The sequence below is a fragment of the Aplidium turbinatum genome, chromosome 2, assembly GCF_918807975.1.
Source record: "Aplidium turbinatum chromosome 2, kaAplTurb1.1, whole genome shotgun sequence".
Taxonomy (NCBI): domain Eukaryota; kingdom Metazoa; phylum Chordata; class Ascidiacea; order Aplousobranchia; family Polyclinidae; genus Aplidium; species Aplidium turbinatum.
The window spans coordinates 7,269,340-7,289,926 of NC_137473.1; the positions used below are offsets into that span (position 1 = coordinate 7,269,340).

General features: G+C 37.2%; 1 protein-coding gene across 2 annotated transcripts; it reads right to left on the reverse strand.

Annotated features, from left to right (window-relative positions):
* Positions 1-105: 105 nt before the first annotated feature.
* On the reverse strand, positions 106-16,101 carry LOC145765116 (choline/ethanolamine kinase-like). Of its 2 annotated transcripts, XM_082576868.1 has the most exons (12): positions 15,855-16,101; positions 14,733-14,831; positions 13,156-13,273; positions 12,872-12,985; positions 10,794-10,927; positions 8,439-8,543; positions 6,794-6,852; positions 6,217-6,298; positions 5,541-5,649; positions 4,837-4,940; positions 1,666-1,747; positions 106-823 (listed from the first exon to the last, which is right to left on the reverse strand). In XM_082576868.1, exons 1-12 carry the CDS (start codon positions 15,887-15,889, stop codon positions 767-769), a joined length of 1,098 nt encoding a protein of 365 aa, XP_082432994.1. In that variant the 5' UTR covers positions 15,890-16,101; the 3' UTR covers positions 106-766. The 2 variants fall into 2 exon arrangements, with proteins under 2 accessions (XP_082432994.1, XP_082432995.1); XM_082576869.1 differs by lacking the exons at positions 106-823; positions 1,666-1,747 and adding an exon at positions 3,561-3,577.
* Between the last annotated feature and the right edge of the window lie 4,486 nt (positions 16,102-20,587).

The following is a 20,587-nucleotide window of genomic DNA, read 5'->3' on the forward strand; positions in this document are numbered from 1 at the left end:
CAACAAGCAATGTTTAAAAAAAATATCATTAAATGACACCAAAAACATAAAAAGGTACTTTTTGTTAAGGAATGACTTGTATAGGAACGCAAGGTACGCTTCTGATGAAGAAATTCTCGTTTTTATTACCATTGTAAAAATAAAAAGAACACATGCATTTAAAACACCTTTTCTGCAGTCGTATCAGTTCAGCAGCAGCATAGAACTTTCATGGAACTCGAAGAGGTTTCACTGCCTCATTTGATGTTGCAACTTGAAATATTATCAACCGGTCTCGACAAGACCTTCCCTCACCATCATAAGGCCAAGTTTCTAGTCATGAAGTGAATGCAGCTATATGTTCCACTACGCAAATGACCACCAAGATAAGTGAATATTTTTCAGTTGCACAGTTAAACAGAAAATGGATCCCGTAAACCCAAGGTTGGAAAAAATTGTCTTAGTTGGAACGCTAGATGTTCACTTGAGAAATGTAATGAAAAAATATCGAATTGTTGCTGTTGGAGAAGGACCGTTTTTTTTCCTAAGATAAGGTAAGTGTATTTTATTCCACTCTAAGTTTACAATAAACTCTAAAAGCAACATCTTCGTCATTGATTCCATACAAAATGTTCTTTCACGCTGATTGAGGAAAGAGGTCGGGATAAGGAAGACCTGAATAGTGCAAAGAGTTAAGAACAATGGATGTTCATGGAGAGAGCTTTCAATTGCACAGATCAGGACATTGCAAAATATCGTTGTCGTTAAATCGCATGATAACTGCTGCTCATCGGAAGCGCTTTTTGTGTTCGAAGTATCCGTCCAACCTTGCTTGGCCATATTCCTGCAATTGAAGATATAAAAAACCTTCAATTTTGCGAAGAAGTTAGCAAATAAAGCTTCAAAACAAATACGAAACCTTTTTGCGACCCCTGAGTGCGAAGTGGGTGAGAACTTCGAAAGAAATCTAACAACCGAACATGCCATAAGTGATGCTGACAAGAATCAGTTCAACTTCCAAACTTGTCCGCTCCGATAGCTCAATTGGTTAAGACAGGCCAAAACAGTCCAAATAAGGTTACTGAACAAGCATTGCCATAGGTATGCTTAAATTTTGGTGGTTTCATGCAAAACATTGACGGGAGTGGGGGTCAGTTATACTTTGAGCCTCCCTTTTTATAGCTTGTTACTACTGCATGGTTAATAATGTTGCTTAGAAAACAAATTGGTATCAAAATTATAGTTGGCGGAAACACTATAGAACTAGGACTTTTCTTCAAGGTAGGTAAAGGTAAAGGGGGTCCAATACTTGATTCAAGTGTCGGGTATGAGAAGGTAAGGTTCCCATTGTACTAAACCTTCGGCACTTAGGAGAGTAGGGTGGCCAATTCCTTTCTCTCGGCCGCCTTTACTTCAGCAACTACGCTCACCCAATTTATTACACCCTGGGTACAGGTGCGCGGTGTTTTCAACAACCAGCTGAAGCCGGGAATCGAACCAGGTTTGCATAATTGGAAAGCCAACGCCTTATCCGTTGCGCCATCCCACCGCAAGGTACCCTACCCAAGGTCTTCAAGGTACCCTACCCAAAATTCTGGCAATAAAAATTAGTCTCCTATTTAGAATCATCAGTTGAGTACCTTCCAACAGTTAAAGGAAACTGCAAAAAAACAAGCATGAACTCACCAAATATCCAAAGTTAATCTCAGAGATTTGAGCCTGTTCGATGGACCATAGCGCCCAAAATAGATGCGAAAAGAGGACTAGTCTGTAAGACAAAAATTCATGTTGAACTTTCGGACAAAAGATTAAGTGATAATCGAACCCACTAGAACACTACATAACAAAACATGGACCAGCTAAACGTGCGAAATGAAATTTGGCAACATAACACAATGAAAACCGGAGTTATGTATCGTTTTACATACACAGCTCTAAAAATACAAATTAATTATGGAGTATTTGTGTATAAGTAAACAAACTACGTTTGTTTTTTATTATTAAAAAATAAAACAATGCAATTTTTCATCACTTGTGGAAAATCAACTACTGTAGAATTGTGTCAATGTGACCAATGTACCATGATAACAAAATTGCTAAAATGGGTGTGCCGATTCGCATGGTGGCGCTAGCAATTAAACAGACACAATTGGACAAATGCTGACATTGGATCAAAGAGAAAAAGCAAAAAAACTAAGCAATGAAAATACACTTTGAGTCAAAACGGCAGCTGATCGAGTGTCATGCCTGTATTGACCTTCAGGGTAGAGTGTTCATGCATTTAAGTATTGTGAATTACAAACTGTTGATAGTTAAACCTTTATGTACGTACAACAGAAGTAGAATTAACAGCTTAAAAAGCGTGATATACCCGTGCAAACCTGGCACCAAAGATAGGCCTGATAAAGAGAAACGTGTTAACCGTTTGTGTCAGTGAGTAAAACAGCAGAACACAAAAATTTATAAGAGTATGATTACTACACTTCAATAAAAACAGCTTGATTTACGTAATAAAAAGAGACTTTGGAAATAATGTTGGTGTTGTGCTACGTACAAGTGAAATGGCGGAAGGCTAGACGTGTGAACACATGCCTTACAAAACAAGAGAATGAAGACTATTATAGTAGAAACAAAACAAATTTTTGTAGGCAGGAGAGATGCCAAGCATATGTCACGAGAAACATGGAGCGGTGTCGTTATCCAAGTACAGTAGCCACTTTTAAGTACTTGGGTTCAACACTACAGGATGACTGATATGTGGTTGTAGAAGTTTGATGAAGCGTAACAGCAGGTTGAAACTGTTGAAGAAAGTTGACCGGTCCCTGTGTAATACGAAGGTATGGAAACCAAGTTGGATGAAAATAAAACTACATACAACGATGATCGAAGTAGCGTTGCTCTACAGTCTGCAGAGTTGAGTATGATCAAAAACGAAGTGGTTGGAAAGATGGTGAATGTGAGAAGCATACGGGAAAGCTTAGGGAAACACTGGTGTGATGGAAGTGAAAACAATGACTGAGGACTGAGATTACAGTATTTTCCACAACTGGTGGTGATAAGAAATAGGAAAAGCTTAAAGGAATATAGAAAAACTGCATAAGAACCAAAAGAAAAAGATGGTTGGAATACAGTATTAGCAGAAATTAACATCAAAAACAAGTTATAATAATACAGTAGAAGAATATATAGCTACACTCTCAGTAACAGTGTGTAAAAGTATTAAGCCGGCAATCACGACCGGAAAAGTTGCAACAAAATATTTTTGTTTCGCTGCAAGTCTCATATTACCATTCAGGCCTAAATCAATGTGAGATAGTGATATTTATTTCGATAAATAAAATGGTCAACGTCTTACTAACAACCTGTATTTATGAAAACAAATTACGATAATCGGCACACCCGTGTAGCAAGAAGCCTTCAACATTGCTACTTAATTAAATGTAAAGAATGTACAAAACATCACTAAAAGTAGTGAAAACAACGACGAACAAAAATGCAGCAAGCTACGAAGAGTAACAGGACTTAAAATGGGTCCGATGTCTTCCAGGATGCAAGGATTGACACTCGACTGGTGAGAGGACGCCAGCTCTTCTTTCACCTATGAATAAATTTCATAGCCGATGCCCGTATGGGCAACCGGGTGAAATAGACTTGAAACCCCTACTGCTTAACACTACTCAATATAAACTACACACACGTTTTTAATAACACACACACACACACACACACACACACACACACACACACACATACACACACATACACACACATACACACACATACACACACATACACACACATACACACACATACACACACATACACACACATACACACACATACACACACATACACACACAAACAGTCGGATAATCGTGCGCCGTACCATATAATGTAGAAATGATTCTTATCCATACTTTTGCACTTCACACATGTATGCACAAGTATACACAATTACACACGTACAGGGGCGGCTCGTCTTATGGACTGCAAAACTGCAGCCTACCCTAAAACAGTAATCAGAATTACAAGATAAATCGATTCGGTTTCAAGATCTTGTTATAAGCGTAGAGGCGCACTGGTTATGTGTAAAGAGATCGGATTATTATAAAAACTGTCAGGTATAAAAAAATAATAAAATGAAAAAGTAAACGAGTAAAAGCGGTATCTACTGCCATTGGTTCATCGAGTGAAAGTTAAACTCCACTAGAACTAAACCATACCATCAAATTAGTTCATCAACAAGTACATACCTTAAATTAGCGTAAAAAAGAACCGTTTTACTGGCTGGGAAAACGTTAAAAAAGTTTATTGAATGTTAAACTAAAACTCGCTCAGAGCCGCCACTGCATAAACTGCATATGTATTCTACACCAGACAGCATTTGATGCTATTATTATTGAAATACAATTGACATGTAGCTAAATTCATCAGTTTTGTTTTTTCAATTAAATTCACAAGAAGCAAGACATTTACTTTTTTTGGGAGCAAACTTTTTACGCTTTTTTTATTCGACTGACATATCTTTAAACGTACAAGCGAAGTCTCTTTAATTCGGCTAAAATAAGCTCAAATTATATAAAAGAAATTACTTTAAGCGCACGATCATGCAGTACAAATATTGCAATACAGCACAAAGCAATGCTTCAAAGCTCAAAGAAATAGCTAGAAATTAACAGGCTAAGTGATTTTTTTAAATTTAAACAAATCAGCACAAAATTGTACTCACCTGAATTCTAACGAGTACTGAAACATTTCAAAATCGAGTCGCATCGACATGGCAATGCAATCACGATTTCAAAATGTTGAAATACTGTAACAAATCTTTACACAAGTAGTGACAAAATGATTCCTTACCTGTCGACTTCGCCCAGCACGAACTCTGCCGACCACCTGGGGTCATTTTTGCGAGAGGGAACAGCTTTGCACATTGAATCCAAATAAGCATCGACAAAGTTGCGCTGAAAATATTTTACCGATTTATTACATCACCAATACTGCAATATAAAGTGATTGATAGGTCACTAATTAATAGGCTGCAACAGCGCAGTCAAATCGCTAACGGTGAATAAATAATTACTGTTGTATAGCCAATTTTTCGTGTTCTTGCAACACCACTAAGAAGTTTTGCATTTGAAACAGTAGAAAAAAAGCACGTTTCATCACTAAAGATTTCAGTTCCTGTATTAACTTTTTATCTAGCACATTGGCTTTTTTTACGTTGAATAAACGTCTGAACACGATATTATTGTCGTGCGTATGAAACTATGTTGTTTGCTATTGCTTTCTGCTGTTTTCCTCAAAATAAACGTTGAGCTGTACCAAAATAAACGTGGAGCTATACCAAAATAAACGCGATTGATACAAGTATGGACAACTGGTAAATCGTTTTCAATTTATGACAAAACGGAACTGTTTTTTGTTTGGATATAATAGCATCACAGAACAAATGATAATTTTTATGAAAATGATGTTTCAAAATATGTTAGTTTCTACCAGTGTTACAAAGCAATCTTCATACTGAGACATACACGTCTTTGAACTGAACAGAGAGCACTCACTTGCTGATGTTCATTTGGAAAGTTTTCCGGTTTGCTCAAGTAGAAAGGCCACTGTGGATTACTGTAGTTGTACGTCCACTCACAGAAATGATTTGCAATATCAAAGCCTCTGCAACATCAAAACTGATGTAACACTAGGTTAGCGGCAACGGCTATAGTGATAACTATTCACAAACTGCAGATTCCGACTAAAACTAATAGCCTACTCTGCACCAAAGTTAGAAGGTTGGGCAACTACCAATAATCTCCTAAGCATGTTTATTTTGTGCCCATTGCAACAACATACCGAACACTGAAAATCACAATAGGCGTTTGGAAGCAGTGAACAAACATATTGTCATCGAGTCAGCTGATGATGATGATTTTAGCATGCCATTGCTTTGGAGTGGTGTCGAACCTATGCCCTTTTAAAAGACGGGCAGACGTTTTTGACCGCTCGGCCACAAAGCTGATGTAATACCCCAGTTAACAAGCTCATGGAAGCTACATTGTTACGGTTAGCGAATCACAATAGCTCGCTGTTCTAATGAGTATAGCCTTCTCAGCCTTGTGCTGACGGCCAGACAGATTGCTCCTTCTACACTAAGTTCAATGCAAAGTTATAACGAGAGTGTTCCAATATCTCAAAGTAGGCTTTGAGCCGCAATCAAGTAAATGGATTCAGATTAGTCCTCACCTATAGTTATAACTACTGTATTCGAAGTCAATCATATGGAGAGGGTTTGCACGATCGTTATCATCTGAGCATAGCAAGTTTCCTATGTAAAGAAAAAACAAGGGTGGTTAGTTTTGTATCCTGAATAAACCTGTGATGAAGACCCACACAAGCTGATTGATTAGTTCTATAAAATTGTAGTAGGCTAGCCTAATACAGTTAGTAAGTGGGCCTAATTTAAACTGAACAAGTGAATAGCAATTCATTGAAGCAGCCGTAGCAATGATTTTGGTAGTCACCATCCATAGTTTAAATCAACAAATTAGACAAAAGCTTGTAACTAGGCCAAATGTAACTAGCCTACTTATTCAAACTCAAAAAGATTTGCATTTTTCTAGATAATGAAAAGTAAAGTGCTTTTTCGTGTACAATTATTGTAGTATGTAGGTTGATGTTTCATGAAAGTTGATGAAACAATTTAAAGAATTGCCTGAGGCTCTTGAGAATTTAGCTTCATCATTTTATTTTTTCTGGCGAAACGACAACAAAGATAGAAGAAACATCACCTACCGGATAGCCTACTATGAGTAATACTCACCCTCTTGGACATCATTGTGACAAAACACTACGACCGGGTTCATTCGCGATATCATGTTTCTGCAAAAATGTACGTGATTATATTTTCGTCAAATTTGGGAGTTAGAGAAATAAGCAAAGAAATAGATTCTTGCTACGATGTTTCTGTCAATAAACACCGCGCTCTGCAACCACGAGATAACATCAATTTGTGGTTTAACTCGAATTTCCACTTCAAGGACTGCTCTCCTTTCAGCGGTACTTAGTTAATAGAATACTTCATAGACAACAATACTTCAACAAGCGGAAGCTTCGTTGTATTAATCTGGGTGACCGGGCCTTCCGCAATGATTCTTTAAAACCTCTAGTCCAGAAATTGATTGATTGCTTGATTGAATCTTTATCCTCGGACTGGGAAAGCTTCTAGCAGAGTTAAATCCTGGCAGTTTCGCATACTTGTAGAGGCCTTGAATCACTGACGCAGGCCCGGTCACCGAGATTGACAGAGTGGAGTTTCCGATTGTTGAAGTCTTGTTGCCGGGGAACTATTCCATCCATTAGATGCCGCTGAATGGAGAGCAGTCCTTAACGTGCGTTGCTCAAGCGCACACCCCGAGAGTCGAACCAGCGCCGCTTGATCTTGAAGCTTCTTCGTTCCCGAAGTGACGCGCTAACCAATTGAGCTATCGGGGCGGACTATTGAGCTATCGGGGCGAAATATGCGAAACTACCCGAATTAAGCTTCTAAAAAGGTTTTCTTTGTTTGAAGATAAAAATACCTTCATATATTCAATAACGCACCCACCACCACATAACTGAAGAGTCCAGGCGCATAACGATCAAACTCCATTATTTCTAATTTTTAAATTTTACCATCTCCCGTTTTGTTAACATCGAAAGTTTTATGTAGCAGCCTTTTTTTGCGGCAAAACGATCAGTATCACTCAAAATAAGGCTTTATACTAACAGGGTCTAGCCACAATACGATCAATCTCAAACTTAATTTTAAAAGGTGGTTTTGGTAGTTTGATGCACCTGGACTCTTCAACTACTATCAGATGCTATTCAACACTATACACAGCATAGCTGGCTAATAGGTTAATATTATATAGACAGTTAGACTCATTGTGTTATGGTTTGGAAAGCAAAACTGCAGACGTTGAATCAATGTAAAAACGGTTGATTTGCTGTCTTGAATAGCAGATTCAGTCTTGCAACTTTTTGTTTACATAACTTTGTATGCAACCTGTCGTGATCCTGCTAGGTAAACCTGTCTTCCTTATAGATTCAAACCTGCAATCTTCGAGTTGTTGTAAAATAGACGGATGTTTGTTCTGGTCAGGAGTGATTCAATTGCTTCAATGAATGTTCACTGGAACAAGCTGAAAAAGTGACGCAGAGAACCCTAGTTTGACACCCTCTCACGTTTGGTGCATTTGGAGAAAAGCATTTCAGTATAATTGCTCACCAGGAAATTCAATGACTCACTTAAATTCTTGTCATTCAAAGGTGTTAATTTTCACCCTTGATATTCTTGTAGGCCTGCTTGTTGAAACAAGAAGCAATCTTATTTCAGGCTAAGTTCAAGGTTGATGCTGTTTCACTTTGACAAGCATACACACACAGCCTTGCATTATTCTTAAAACATGATTATAATTAATTATTACCGCAAATAATCGACTTCTGCGCTCAGATTGCGTTTTGTAATTGTCTCCAGCAAGGATTGTTTGAGCGGGTCTTGGAAGGAAGATGTTTTTGCTTTTTCCAAATACCTAAACACATAAGTGAACAATTTGAAGACACAGGAGTAGAACAGGATATGATCAATGATCTTTACGAACTACCTTGTTTTGTGAAATAATCTCGTTTTAACGTTGGTATGTCACTGTTTTCGACGCTTGAGATCGATTATTTCTAAAAGAGATATCTCAAATTCTGGCACTTCCATTAACTTGGCAATTTTTTATAGAAGTATGTCTGTTGCAATGATAAAGAATATACTGTACTGTACTAGTGTACTGTACAGGAACAGTCAAAAGAGACACGAGCGGATCTAGAAGCAAATGGAGCACGAGCGTTGCAAAGAAACCAAAATTACTTAAAACAATAGTGGTTTAAAAACACAAATAGTTGAATAGAGAATCTGGTGACTCGCCTTGCTTGCGACCTTGCCCATGGGTTTTGCTTGATCACCTCCTCCCAAAGACTATTTTGGTCGTTTTTTAGCGTATTTTATTGCCCAATAGCCTACATTGTCTTTTGGTTTAAGACGCACAATTTGTGGCCTTTTTAACCACATTTTTTAAAACAATGAACAAATTTCTGTAAAAGTTAGTGTTACCAGGTTTGATTTAAAATAAAAGTAAGTTCAAATCAATTTTTTATGAATACAAAGAGATTTTAATAATTTAATTTTTAACGAAGTTTCGTATTGTCATGTATTGTGTTGCATTGTCTTTCAGTAAACTGTTGAAAGTTCCTTTCAGGTGCTTTTTTTGTTCGTGTAGCAGGTTGTAGGCTACATGTACATTTCCCCTCATACCTTTTTAAACACTGGATTATAGCCTAGGTTAATTTGATTGTAAAAGTATTATTAGATGAGTGAGCAATGTGCTTTCTTTTGAATATGGTAGGATAGTATGTTCTCGGTTTTTGACGCGCACAAAAATATTTCCCCCTTTCATACACTGCCAAAAACACATGTGTGGCATGTCGCCGATTAGGTTAGTGATTGAGTAGTAAAAACTTTAACATGGTCATAGATTTAACAAAGAAGAACATAAAGGGTTAGGACAAATTTAATACTGTATAGTTTACGAACAAGGCTACTTTTTAAATGTTAGATTCTCTTGTTATTCTCTCGTTTTCGTAAACCATGCCGTATTACTTTTTTCCAAACTCCTCATGCTTTTTTTTGTTAACTCTATGAGCATGTTAAAGCTTTTACCTGATTGAGCGAGCAAAGCAAAACACGAAATAATTGCATGTTTTTTCAGATTTTAAGAGGGCACTTGACAAAGTGTCTAAACGTTAACAGCTTTTTTGACTGATCACATTTCTGTGCACCAAAGGCTTTCAATGTGACGCAACAGAAGATACGCATATTACTTTTCTTTCCTAATATGATGATGCTGAATAAAATTAAGCAAAGAGTCGTGGAACGCTAATAGCTTAAGCTGTGAGAACGACAAATAAAACTATTCATCACTGAAATTTCTGATAACTTCAACAAACGTTTGACCTTTAAACCTTGAGCACAAAACAAAATGCTAAGATAGTTTCAACATTCCATGTAATGTGAACAAGAGACTTAAGCGCATTAAACTACGCGCGGAGGATAACTTTAGTAGGGCCAGGATTGAACACGATATCAGGGAAGTATTAAAAACACTGCGCATTCTTCAGAATCCTATTGTAATATAATGCGTTTGTAACTGAACGGAATAAAACTTACTGGTAAGTTATATTCCTTTGAAACAATGCCTTGTTTTTAACTGTTTTGTTGAGGGGGGGCTGACCTCTTATTGGCATCGGGTCCAATTATCCTTTAAACCTGGGGTTTCCAGCCTTTTTTTCCAATTATCCTCTCAACGGCCATGAATATATAATTAAGTACAAAAATGGTGTATTGTAGATCTAGTTCCTTGATACAATGGTGCCTCCCAGACAATCGCTTTATCTGGTCGAGATATGGTAGAGATCTAGTCAAATCAGCACCCGATTTGGTACAGACCTTTACCAGATAAAGTGATTATCTGGCTGGTTTACAATGTGCAAAAGTTTGTAAAGTGTTTCGTCTGGTGGCATCTAATAAAGCGACAGTTGATCTATACTTGTTTTATAATTGTTGTTGTTTATCTCAACTCATTTGTTTGCTTCATGTAAAACGAGCCCTGTCTATGTAAAGGTAAATAGACTTTTTAACCCCAAACATGGTCCCTGTGGTTCTTTGTGACCTTTTCGGGATAAACTGTCCAGTGATTAAATGTCTGTTCATCACTTATTTCTTTATGTAAACGTACTCGAGTAACTTTCCCATAAGGAACGTCGGGTCTTTCTTGACAGGCATTATAAGTCTGTGGTATTCTGCAACTCTCTCGGCTACAGATCGTGACGTAGCAGGATCACTTAGGTCATCAGTGTTCAGAGGATGACACTGTAAGTACAGAAGGACGGAAGTTAGCTTACCAAATGTTACCAGAATAAATGTAAAGCTAGCTAAATTAAGTAGGTAGTTAAATAATTGATATAAATGTTGCTAAATAAATAGCATGGAATGGAAGTGAATACAAAATAGAAACTTTAGACAAAAACTATTCACTATAAAATTCGACAACAAGTCACGGTGTATTATGACGAAGTTGACACCAAATGCCGTATGACGTTAAACCAAAGATAAACGACGTATGAAACCAAATGGCGCATTAGGTAAAGCTGAAACTTAGTAAAATAAGCCAAAACAAACAACATCAGCAAATTCTAAAAACACGCAACTCCACACTAAGAAAAACAATTAGTCGACCAAAATATCGCTCTGAACGACTGCCCAGGTAACAAAATCAGTCATTTTTCACATTGATACAACGTCTACATACGTTGAATTAATGTCAGAATGACGGATTTTGATGACAAGTCAAAGAATTTTAATTGCCTACAGAAGTATTAGAGTGCACTGTTTTAGTATCCTATATGCTTCTGATGCTACAAAGGCCAAAGTAAATCGAACACACGGTAGTTTTTTCTCTATTTATCATAGCATTATGTAGCATGTAGCATTTCACTATAGCACTGTGTGTTTAATATACAGTGCATACATTATACCAACTTTGGGGGCGGGGCTCATTGCTGGGAAGTGGAAATGTTACATCGTCGATCATTTGCAAAAACATTTCAAAAGTCTCCATCAACAAAGCAAATAATCTTTATGAATATTCGAACTGTGTGAAACATCTCCCTACGACGCCTCTATGCAAATATAACTTACTTTGAAAAGATGAAATAAAATGACCTTGAACTGGCATTAACTTTGTATTTGACCTTATCAAGATGGAATAAAATGAGGAATACGATAGACATATAAATGACAAGCATGGTTTTGTTTGTTTTGAACAAATACGTTCTCAAACTGTGGGTCGCGGCCCAGACATGGACCGTAATGGGTAAAAAGATAGATCGTGCAGGGACGATAAAAATGTACCAAAATGGGATAGAAAAAAATGTTGAAAAAGTAGTATGATGCTGAAATGGTTGATGCATATTGTCGAGAGATATTCAACAAACTCTGATTTTGGTCGCACTTAAAAAGATTGAGAACCACTGACTGCCCTACACGAAAGAATATAATTAAATCGTACAAAGTTGTTTTTTTTTAAATAGCTTAAATTTTGAGAGCTTTTACTTTGCACCATATAGGCCTAATACTGTAAAGTTTTTGCAAAAAAGTTAATATGGTTATGTAGCAAAAACAGTAGATTCTAAAAAACAAGTCCAAAAAAGTGTCAAAAATTGGAGGATTTCAACCTGTTAATTGGATGATTTCTCACCATATCGTTAGAACGTGTATGGATAGCAATTCAATGAATCGCGTTTTCAAGTTAACGATCGTAAGCGGGGTGTTAAAAGTTAATGCAGTCTGAAACAATAAAGAACAAACATGACGAGCTTCTCACGACCAAATAACGTTGGCGCTGTGCATTGTCTTTAAATTTAATTCAGCAGCGCCGCTCATCTTATCCGTAATTTGTTTGCCAAACTGACGGCGGTATCCGAAAACGGAAATGATCACCAATTACCTATATTTTTAACAGCCTTGCTGTGTACCCTTCAGTATCTTAATGGGCGACCATACGTTCCGAAATCTTCGCTTTTAAATCAGGCTTATGGTTAATGTGAAAACGTTTCATTGGAAGCCAATAGACTACAAAATAATTTTGTTGCCCCAGAAATGGCATAAGCTACTGGGAGTATATGTTTTATCACAAAGCACTTTATGAAACAACAAATGTACGATGACTGTGATGGCTCGGGAAAAAAATCTTCCCCTCTGAGAAGACAATTTCAAATAACGTGAAAATATTATTACTTTAAAAAGGCAACTCACAGGTAGATACTCTTCAAGCCTTCCATCACTGAAGACAGCATAAAGCTGAGGACCAATTCCTCTTTCAGCCAAGATTGAAAACACAACGCTTTCTTTAATTTGAGCTTTAAAGTCCTGGAAGAACAAAAACTTGTCTACTGAGAAAGGATAAATAGTTTTTGTTTTTTGCATTACAAGTAAAACCGGTAAGCATATGTTAATAATTTATAAATGAGTCGAGATACTTTCAGAACAACCATCTTGAAAGTATCTTTTGAGAGAAGGTTATATTTCAATGAACTTACTTGAATGATCAAGCCATACTCTCGCAGCAACACTCTGGTTGGGTAATTGCGGTCAGGGTCACCACTGTCGTACCTTGATGGCAAAGCGCACACAAAGATTTTATTTGTTAGGCCGCCCCTGAATTTGCATAAAAATAAGTCAATTAGAAACAAACGCACTGTTAAAACTAATCAATACCCGCAGATGCTTTGAGTTCAGAAGTAGTTAGATATACAGTATTAGTCATAGGCGCCGAGTTTTCAAAATAGCTGGGCGGGCGAACACGCTGTCACATCATGAAGGTTATTTTGTGTGTTTTTCAAAAGGGCGATTTTGCGAGGTTGTTGGGCTAGCCTAGTTTTACATTTAAGTATATGTCTCCTCTAACACGATTTGGAAACAAGTAATAAATGTAATTGGTACGCAACAACGTCTGGTCCTGGTAATTCAGTTCCGCATATTTTTTGTGATTGGTATGTGCGGGTTGCGGGACAAAAACTGCAATACTGTACTAGTTCCATAATTACATTACTATTGTTGATACAACACGATAACACACACACAATACATCGGTGGGTTAGTCGCTCCTAGCGGGCGTGCAGATAAGAAACAAGATGCTGTAATGCAACGCAGAAGCGATTTCACGGCAATTCAGCTCCCGAGAAGCCATTTAGCGATAAACTGCGCTATTGAACCGAGCTTACATTGAATCTACAATTAGAACAGTTATATAACGAAGGAGCTGAATTGCAACTAATGACAACCAACGGTTTCATCCGGCCAAACCAACAGGTGTGCACATTTCTTATCAGTGACGTAACAGACGCAACTGTGATGATTGAGATGACAAAATAGAGCATTTTGGCAGCAGAGTTAATTGATAACGTCGTTTGAGAGAAAATTACTCCTTTGAAGAACAATGCTACAGTTTTTACAACGATAAAACATCTGGCGATGTTAAAACGATGTAAAAGCAGTGGAAATTGAGGTCAGACTTTTGCCGCAAATGAAGTTCCTCGCATGTTTGCGCAATTTATTTAATTTATAGCACTGGGCTACGAGTGGCAGAGTGGAGACAAACGGCGCGGCCGGACACTTTTGCTCGCTTAACGGCGAATCAACGTTGTTTAACGTTGCATGAATGTTACAATGGCAATAATTGACGAAAACTAATAGCTTAATTAGTAGGTCTAGCAGGGGCTATCATATGGCGACAAAACCCTGCGAATAAGGTAAGTAGGCTAGGATCAGAAGGTGGCAGATGGTTACAGAAATTTTGGGACTTAAATTGCATTAATTTTTTTTTTAATTCCTGAAATGTCCGGCGGGCGCGGCCCGCCCGCCCGGGACTCGGCGCCGGTGGTATTAGTTTTACAATGGGAGCAAGCAAAAAAAGTTAATGACTTATAAAAATATATACTTTGAAATCTTTTTCTATTCCATTGCGGATATGCTGAGGAAAATTCTCAAAAGTTCAAAAGTCAATTTACATTCAGTTTTCACTGCAAAAAATGGGTTCTGGTGCCCGACGAACAACAACGTTAGAATACGAGAAACCCACTGCAACAATATCGTAATTCCCAAAAAGGAAACCTACTCCAAAGTAGTCACTTTCAATTCATTAGGATTGATCTGTGTCCAAGGTCCCCAAAGGTATTCTTTACACAGCTGATAAGCCTTGTTGAAAGTATCCGGCCTAAAACCAAACAAAAATTAACACCGTTTTACTTTCAGCAAGCTCCAGAGCTGTCGACTACATTGCACCAGTTTCAATTTACTTTTCAAACGCGAATGTATTGTATACAGTAGACTAGTCTACAAAGCAGTGTTTTTGGTAATTGGAACCGCTACACCTGCTTCTAAAGACCAAATCCTGTTCCTTCGTTGGTAGAGCAGTGAAAATAAGGGTGGTAGCATCGTGATTAAAAATTGACAAATTTGGTGTCGCTAATTACCAACAGTTGCAGTGTTAAAAAATAAAAACAGAGTGTAACTGTTCACCAGGCATTTAATAAAGTTGTGTAGTTGTATTGTTGTAGGTAAGCCCTCCTTAATTACTTTTAATTGTTTGCAAACGTTTGCAGTCCCAAAAGACATCAGCCATTCAAAACAATGTTACTGCTCTTGAAATTAACATTTTTTATTCACATTAATTTAACATGCGTAAATGTTGAATCAATATCGAGAAGAGCTAATTTGATATCTGGATTACGAATCTGCTTGGGTCATTGCATTTTTTAGTTTTGAAACAGCTGTGATGTAATCAATGCGAAGTCACGTGCACTGCCTCACAATAATGACGCGCATTCAACACGTAGCACATTTAGCGCAACACAACAACACGTGATCTCGTAACAAATTTCGAAAGGTTCAAAGTACGTAAAACGCTTCGTTCGACAAATTCAGCGGTTTAAACTCCGCTTCTAATGACTACATTTTCTAACAATTGAAATAATCCTTGTACACAGAGGTAGGTTTCTCGTTCAACGAGAAAACTCATTGGAATGCAAACAGGCCCAACTACTGTGTTCCTAATAATAATAATTTTATGGTTTTATTTGTTGTCGCTATACAACTAAGTTACCATAATATAATCTTTAGCGACAGAGCTCATTTTTAATACCAGCTCCAGAGCCGAAGGCGATAACCGTTTGGGCACTGAGTTGGTCAAACTGCAATTAACTATGCACTGCAAACAATACAAAAAGTCTTCAATCACCTTGGCTGATCGACTTGTTTCTTCTTATCGGACATTGCTGTGTTCTTTGTGGGTGCTTCGCAATCTGCACAACTGCAGTAGATAGTCGTTTCCGTAGAAGAAATACTTTGACTAGAGTTTTTGCTTTGTCTTTCTAAGTATTTTAGCTTGAAACGCAGTGGATATGCGTAAGCCTAAGCTCTTTTACTGCTAACACGCAAACTCAAATTATCAGTATTGTGTTATTCTTATAGCAGCACGATAAACAACTGTGTCTGAAATGAGCAAGCTTATCATATAGTGATAGCTTATTAATTATTATATAAGTTACATAAGATGACCAATTACGTAGCCTAATTACTTTGTTGAGAAGAAATAAATTACCATCACTGCTGTCGTGACCCGTTCTTTGATCTTAAAGAAATACTGCACTGACCAAAAGTTTCCAAACTCATATTACACTGTGCAGTCTTTGGTTTATCTCAATCGTGACCCTATGTCAGATTTTAAAGTTTTCTCAAATATTTGTGCTCACAAGCGGAATCACGTGACACATTAAGTAGCACAAAACGATCGACTAGTTCTAAATGAAACTGTAGCAAGACGGTTTGGGATCAACACAAATCACATTTGTTTTGAAGAAAATGTTGCAAAATTTATATCATAAATAAGTTTGTTTAGAAACAGCTCCAATATATAGCCTATGCGATGCCTATCTTATAAAGTCATAATACTTAACTTGGGCTATAAACCACTAACAATTTATTAACAAACACGTCCATCCGAGCATAATAATTTCAACATTAAGCCTACTTTCAATCACTCCTGATGAAGGTGTTTGTCCTGTTCTTTAAGTTCGGCATGTGACCTTAAAGTTGCAGATGTAGCCTAGTTTAACTGTGTTGACAAACGAAAAGAGAGAAAAACCAACATCAGAAAAAAATAGGGTTGATATTAATTCTACTCTCGCTCGCGTTCCAACAGTTGAGTCGCCAAAACTTTCCATAAAAATTCCTATCGATTACTTCCGTCTTGTATGCGCATTTGCACACACTCTTATTGGGTCTTGCGTAAATCTACAGTTACGCAAGCTTTTCGCATGTAAAAGCTAAAACATTAATGAATTTAGTTGACTGGATGAAGTCAACTAAAGTTTTTTTTTCCACATCTGTTAAGCTACTGAGTCTTCCATTTCATAGTTCTGCGATTAGCGATCAACCATTGCCGCATTTAAAAGTCAAAGCACATGGTTACATCTGTGCAACTTTACGTTATGAAGACTGCGCAACAGTGTGAAGCTTAAATTGTGTAAAACGTTGTGTTCTTTTGATGTTAACAGTTCTTTTAACTTAACTGTTTGTCTCTACAAGCCTACTGCAAGTAGGATGTCGATTCTTAACTATTTACTTCAGTTTTAACTTCCTCCTAATGTATCTCCTTTAAACAACTGCTTTAAAAACATAGAAACACTCGTACTGTTCTTACCGTACCGATAAATGTTACAGTCTTTTGCTGCTTCCTGTTTGTAGTCAGTGGAATCAGTTTGTTATGGTGCCGTTTTATTCGTACTGTTTATAGTTGTTGTATCGTACTATTCTCGCGACAGACAAAATAGAAGTTTTTTTCTCCTTCTCTCGCTGCTTCAGGCCCGGATGGAATAGGCTACGCTACCACAGTCGCTGAATATTTCAATGTAGTTGTGCACGATGCTGAAAACTTTTTCAAGATCATTTCATTTGAATCATTTCAGAACAACAGTGGCACCAGGGCCTATGAGAGGGGGGTACGGCGTACCCTTGAGAGCCCAAGCCTGTGTTTGTTGGGGGGGGGGCCGAAATTGTGGTTTTATAGTTTACGCGCAAAAATGTTTGGTTAAAACCATCCTAAACGACTGATTTCAAGCATAAAAGTTGTTATTCTTTAGTCCTGGGGGGCCCGTAATCTAGCAAAAGGGCCTAGAAAAGTAATCGAGTGCTTTGCAAGCAAATTAGGGGCCCAAAGTGGTAATTTAATGCTTTACGAGCAAAAATGTTCTGTTAAAACCACCCTAAATTACATCATAAAAGTTAGTTATTCTCCTGTTGGGGGGGGGGGGGGGGGGAGGGGCATAGTGTAGCAAAAACTGGTTTGAGAAAAAAACGGGCAAAAAGCCTGGTGTTTTTTGTGTTAAAAAAAAAAAAGTATTTGCCAAAGGTAGTTTCACCCTTATTTCACTTCAAAATGAATTTCGGAGTTAGAGCAGGAGCCGAATACTTTCGGAGCAGGACCGAAGTAAAAAAGGTGACTTAATTCTCTCGTTCTCCTCTGCTAGTGCTGGGCATGTGGTGAACGTTTTCGACACCACATATAGTGTCTTCTTCAGAAATAATTATAAGCTACATCCAAGAGAAATACAAAAATGAATTTAAAAATTTTACATTAAAGCTGTAGGCTACAACTACAAGCGACACCTCTCAACAGCACCATCAACAACTGACACACGAATTCAATGCAGGATACACAAATTGGCGAGGGACAGATCACAATATGATATACACAACACAAAATAATAGTTTTATTGCAGCCTGATACTATTATTGCGCACAGATGTCCAGTTCTGCAGTAAAATGTTGTGTGGTGTGCAATACGCCTAAGCAAACATCACACTTTTTGCTCAAGACAAAGGGGGCCCGGAATGACTCTTCGTACCCCTAGTTAAAATTTCTCTCAGAGGCCCTGAGTGGCACCGTTTAGTGATGAACAATAAAGTAAATAAAACTTTCTTGCAACTCCAGATAACAACAAAAATGGTTATGGTTTTCAACGTCTAATGCTTAGCTGACAGCTTACATGCCTACAACAATATTGTTCAGTCAGTTCAGTCGCTTCTACCTTTTTCTCGACCTTTGCTATGTTGACGTGTATTGTTTTTGATATGATGGTCAGAAATAAAAAACAACTGAACTGAATCGTTCTGTCGACAATTGTGTTAAAATAAACACTTGATGAACTTTATTGATTTGTTAGCTTAACCTATTTCAACTATTTGAAATTAAGCTTATTCCATAGACTCTGCTTGAGATTTTTTTATTGTTTTTGCTTATAACTTTCTGTTTTGATTTGTATAGATTTTGCCTACTTCTTCTTACTAGAATAAGCCCAATTTGGTTTCTGGATATGTCACACTGACAGATAAATAAAAGTCAATAATGGCATGCTTTCACTAATACCACTGACTTGTTTGGTTAGATTAGACCAGGGATGTCCAACCTTTTATTATAGTGGGCCGCATTGTCACTTGAAATAATTCAATGGGCCGCAGAACCTATTAAATTTCAAGAAAAATGGAAAAAAATGCAAGAAAAATGGAAAAAATGCATAAAGTAACAATTAAAAACCATTAATTTCATCTTTGAAAATAGGAATAAATAACACACATATATATAGAAAGAAACAAAAATTTATTTCTACAATATTTTTGACATTCTTTTCCAGCTAAGATGTTATCAACATTTGCATTAAAGGGCGTTGTCTTGATTCTTAGGAAGTTTGCTAAGTGTTTGTCGGTCAGTCTATTTCTTTCTGCAGTTTTTTTATGTTTTTCATGATCACGGATGAAAATAACTGATCGCAACAATATGTGCTGCCCCACATGCACAATAATTTTGTGGACAAACTAACTAATTTATTAATTCATTACATGAATGTAATTCTTTATAAAATAAAGAAAAAGTGTGTTTTCTGTGGAAAGTTTTCAAACTTTCTCGACTTTGCTGTTCAAGTTGGAAATCGGGTGGCGCTTTATCACACACTGAAATGCAACTGGGTCACTGAATAATTTTAATTCAATTTCAATATTTTTGAAGTCAGAAAATCTGACTGTAAATTCTTCAAGCAAATCTTCAGTTCTTCAAGCAAACCAGTAATTCACATAACTAATACTTTTCATAGTTTACAGAACAATCTTGAGCTCTTTCAGATAGACTACGAAAATATACAATTGCGCCAGCTTTCAGTTGTGCTATGAAAAGTTTTAATTTCCTGGTAAAGCTACTTATTCGCTCGAACATTGAACTACACAACTGACCTTTCCCTTGTAAATGCAAATTGAGCTCAGCTAGAATTTCTGTGATGTCAACTAAGAAAGACAAATCATTCGACTATTCTTCATTTTCTAGTTCACATTTTGTTTCTTTTTCTCAATGAACTGTTTTATTTCGGGTAACAATCAATAATTGAAATCTTTTTAAGGTGACTGCTCTACTGAGCCATCGGACTTTACATATAATCGGACTTTGGCTGTATATAATCCTGTTGCTCCCATACTATACTATTACCACGCACCTAAAAACTGACTGGTACATTTTAATTAGGCTAAGATTCAAAGTTCAAAATACTACTTAAAGTGAATATGATTAGCGGGCCGCACAAAAATATCAGGTGGGCCGCAGTGCGGCCCGCAGGTTGGACATCCCTGGATTAGACATTCTTGCCATAGGCAATATGCTGAAGGCAACTTTTCTCTGTACATTATGTATTCTGGTTTCAGCTTAGGCTACATTCTATGCATACATGCTGCTTTCCATTCTTGGAGTTTCGCCAGCTTGTCTTTTACCAGGAGGACTGCAAAGTGCAAATCAATCGTTTTTTTAGATTTTTGTAGGGAAAAGTTGAACGTCTGCAAACGTTTAATCAATGAGAAAAACGGTTGCTTTGCTGTCTGGGATTGATGTTTTTTTATTTATTCAATCCCTCAAGTTCTGGTTGATTTCTTT

Coding starts and splice junctions, on each gene's coding strand:
- LOC145765116 (XM_082576868.1), bottom strand. CDS start 15,889: ATGTCCGATAAGAAGAAACAAGTCGATCAGCCAAG. Junction 12,986..13,155: donor AGTATGGCTTGATCATTCAA/GTAAGTTCATTG, acceptor TTGTTCTTCCAG/GACTTTAAAGCTCAAATTAA. Junction 1,748..4,836: donor GTGCTGGGCGAAGTCGACAG/GTAAGGAATCAT, acceptor TTTGTCTTACAG/ACTAGTCCTCTTTTCGCATC.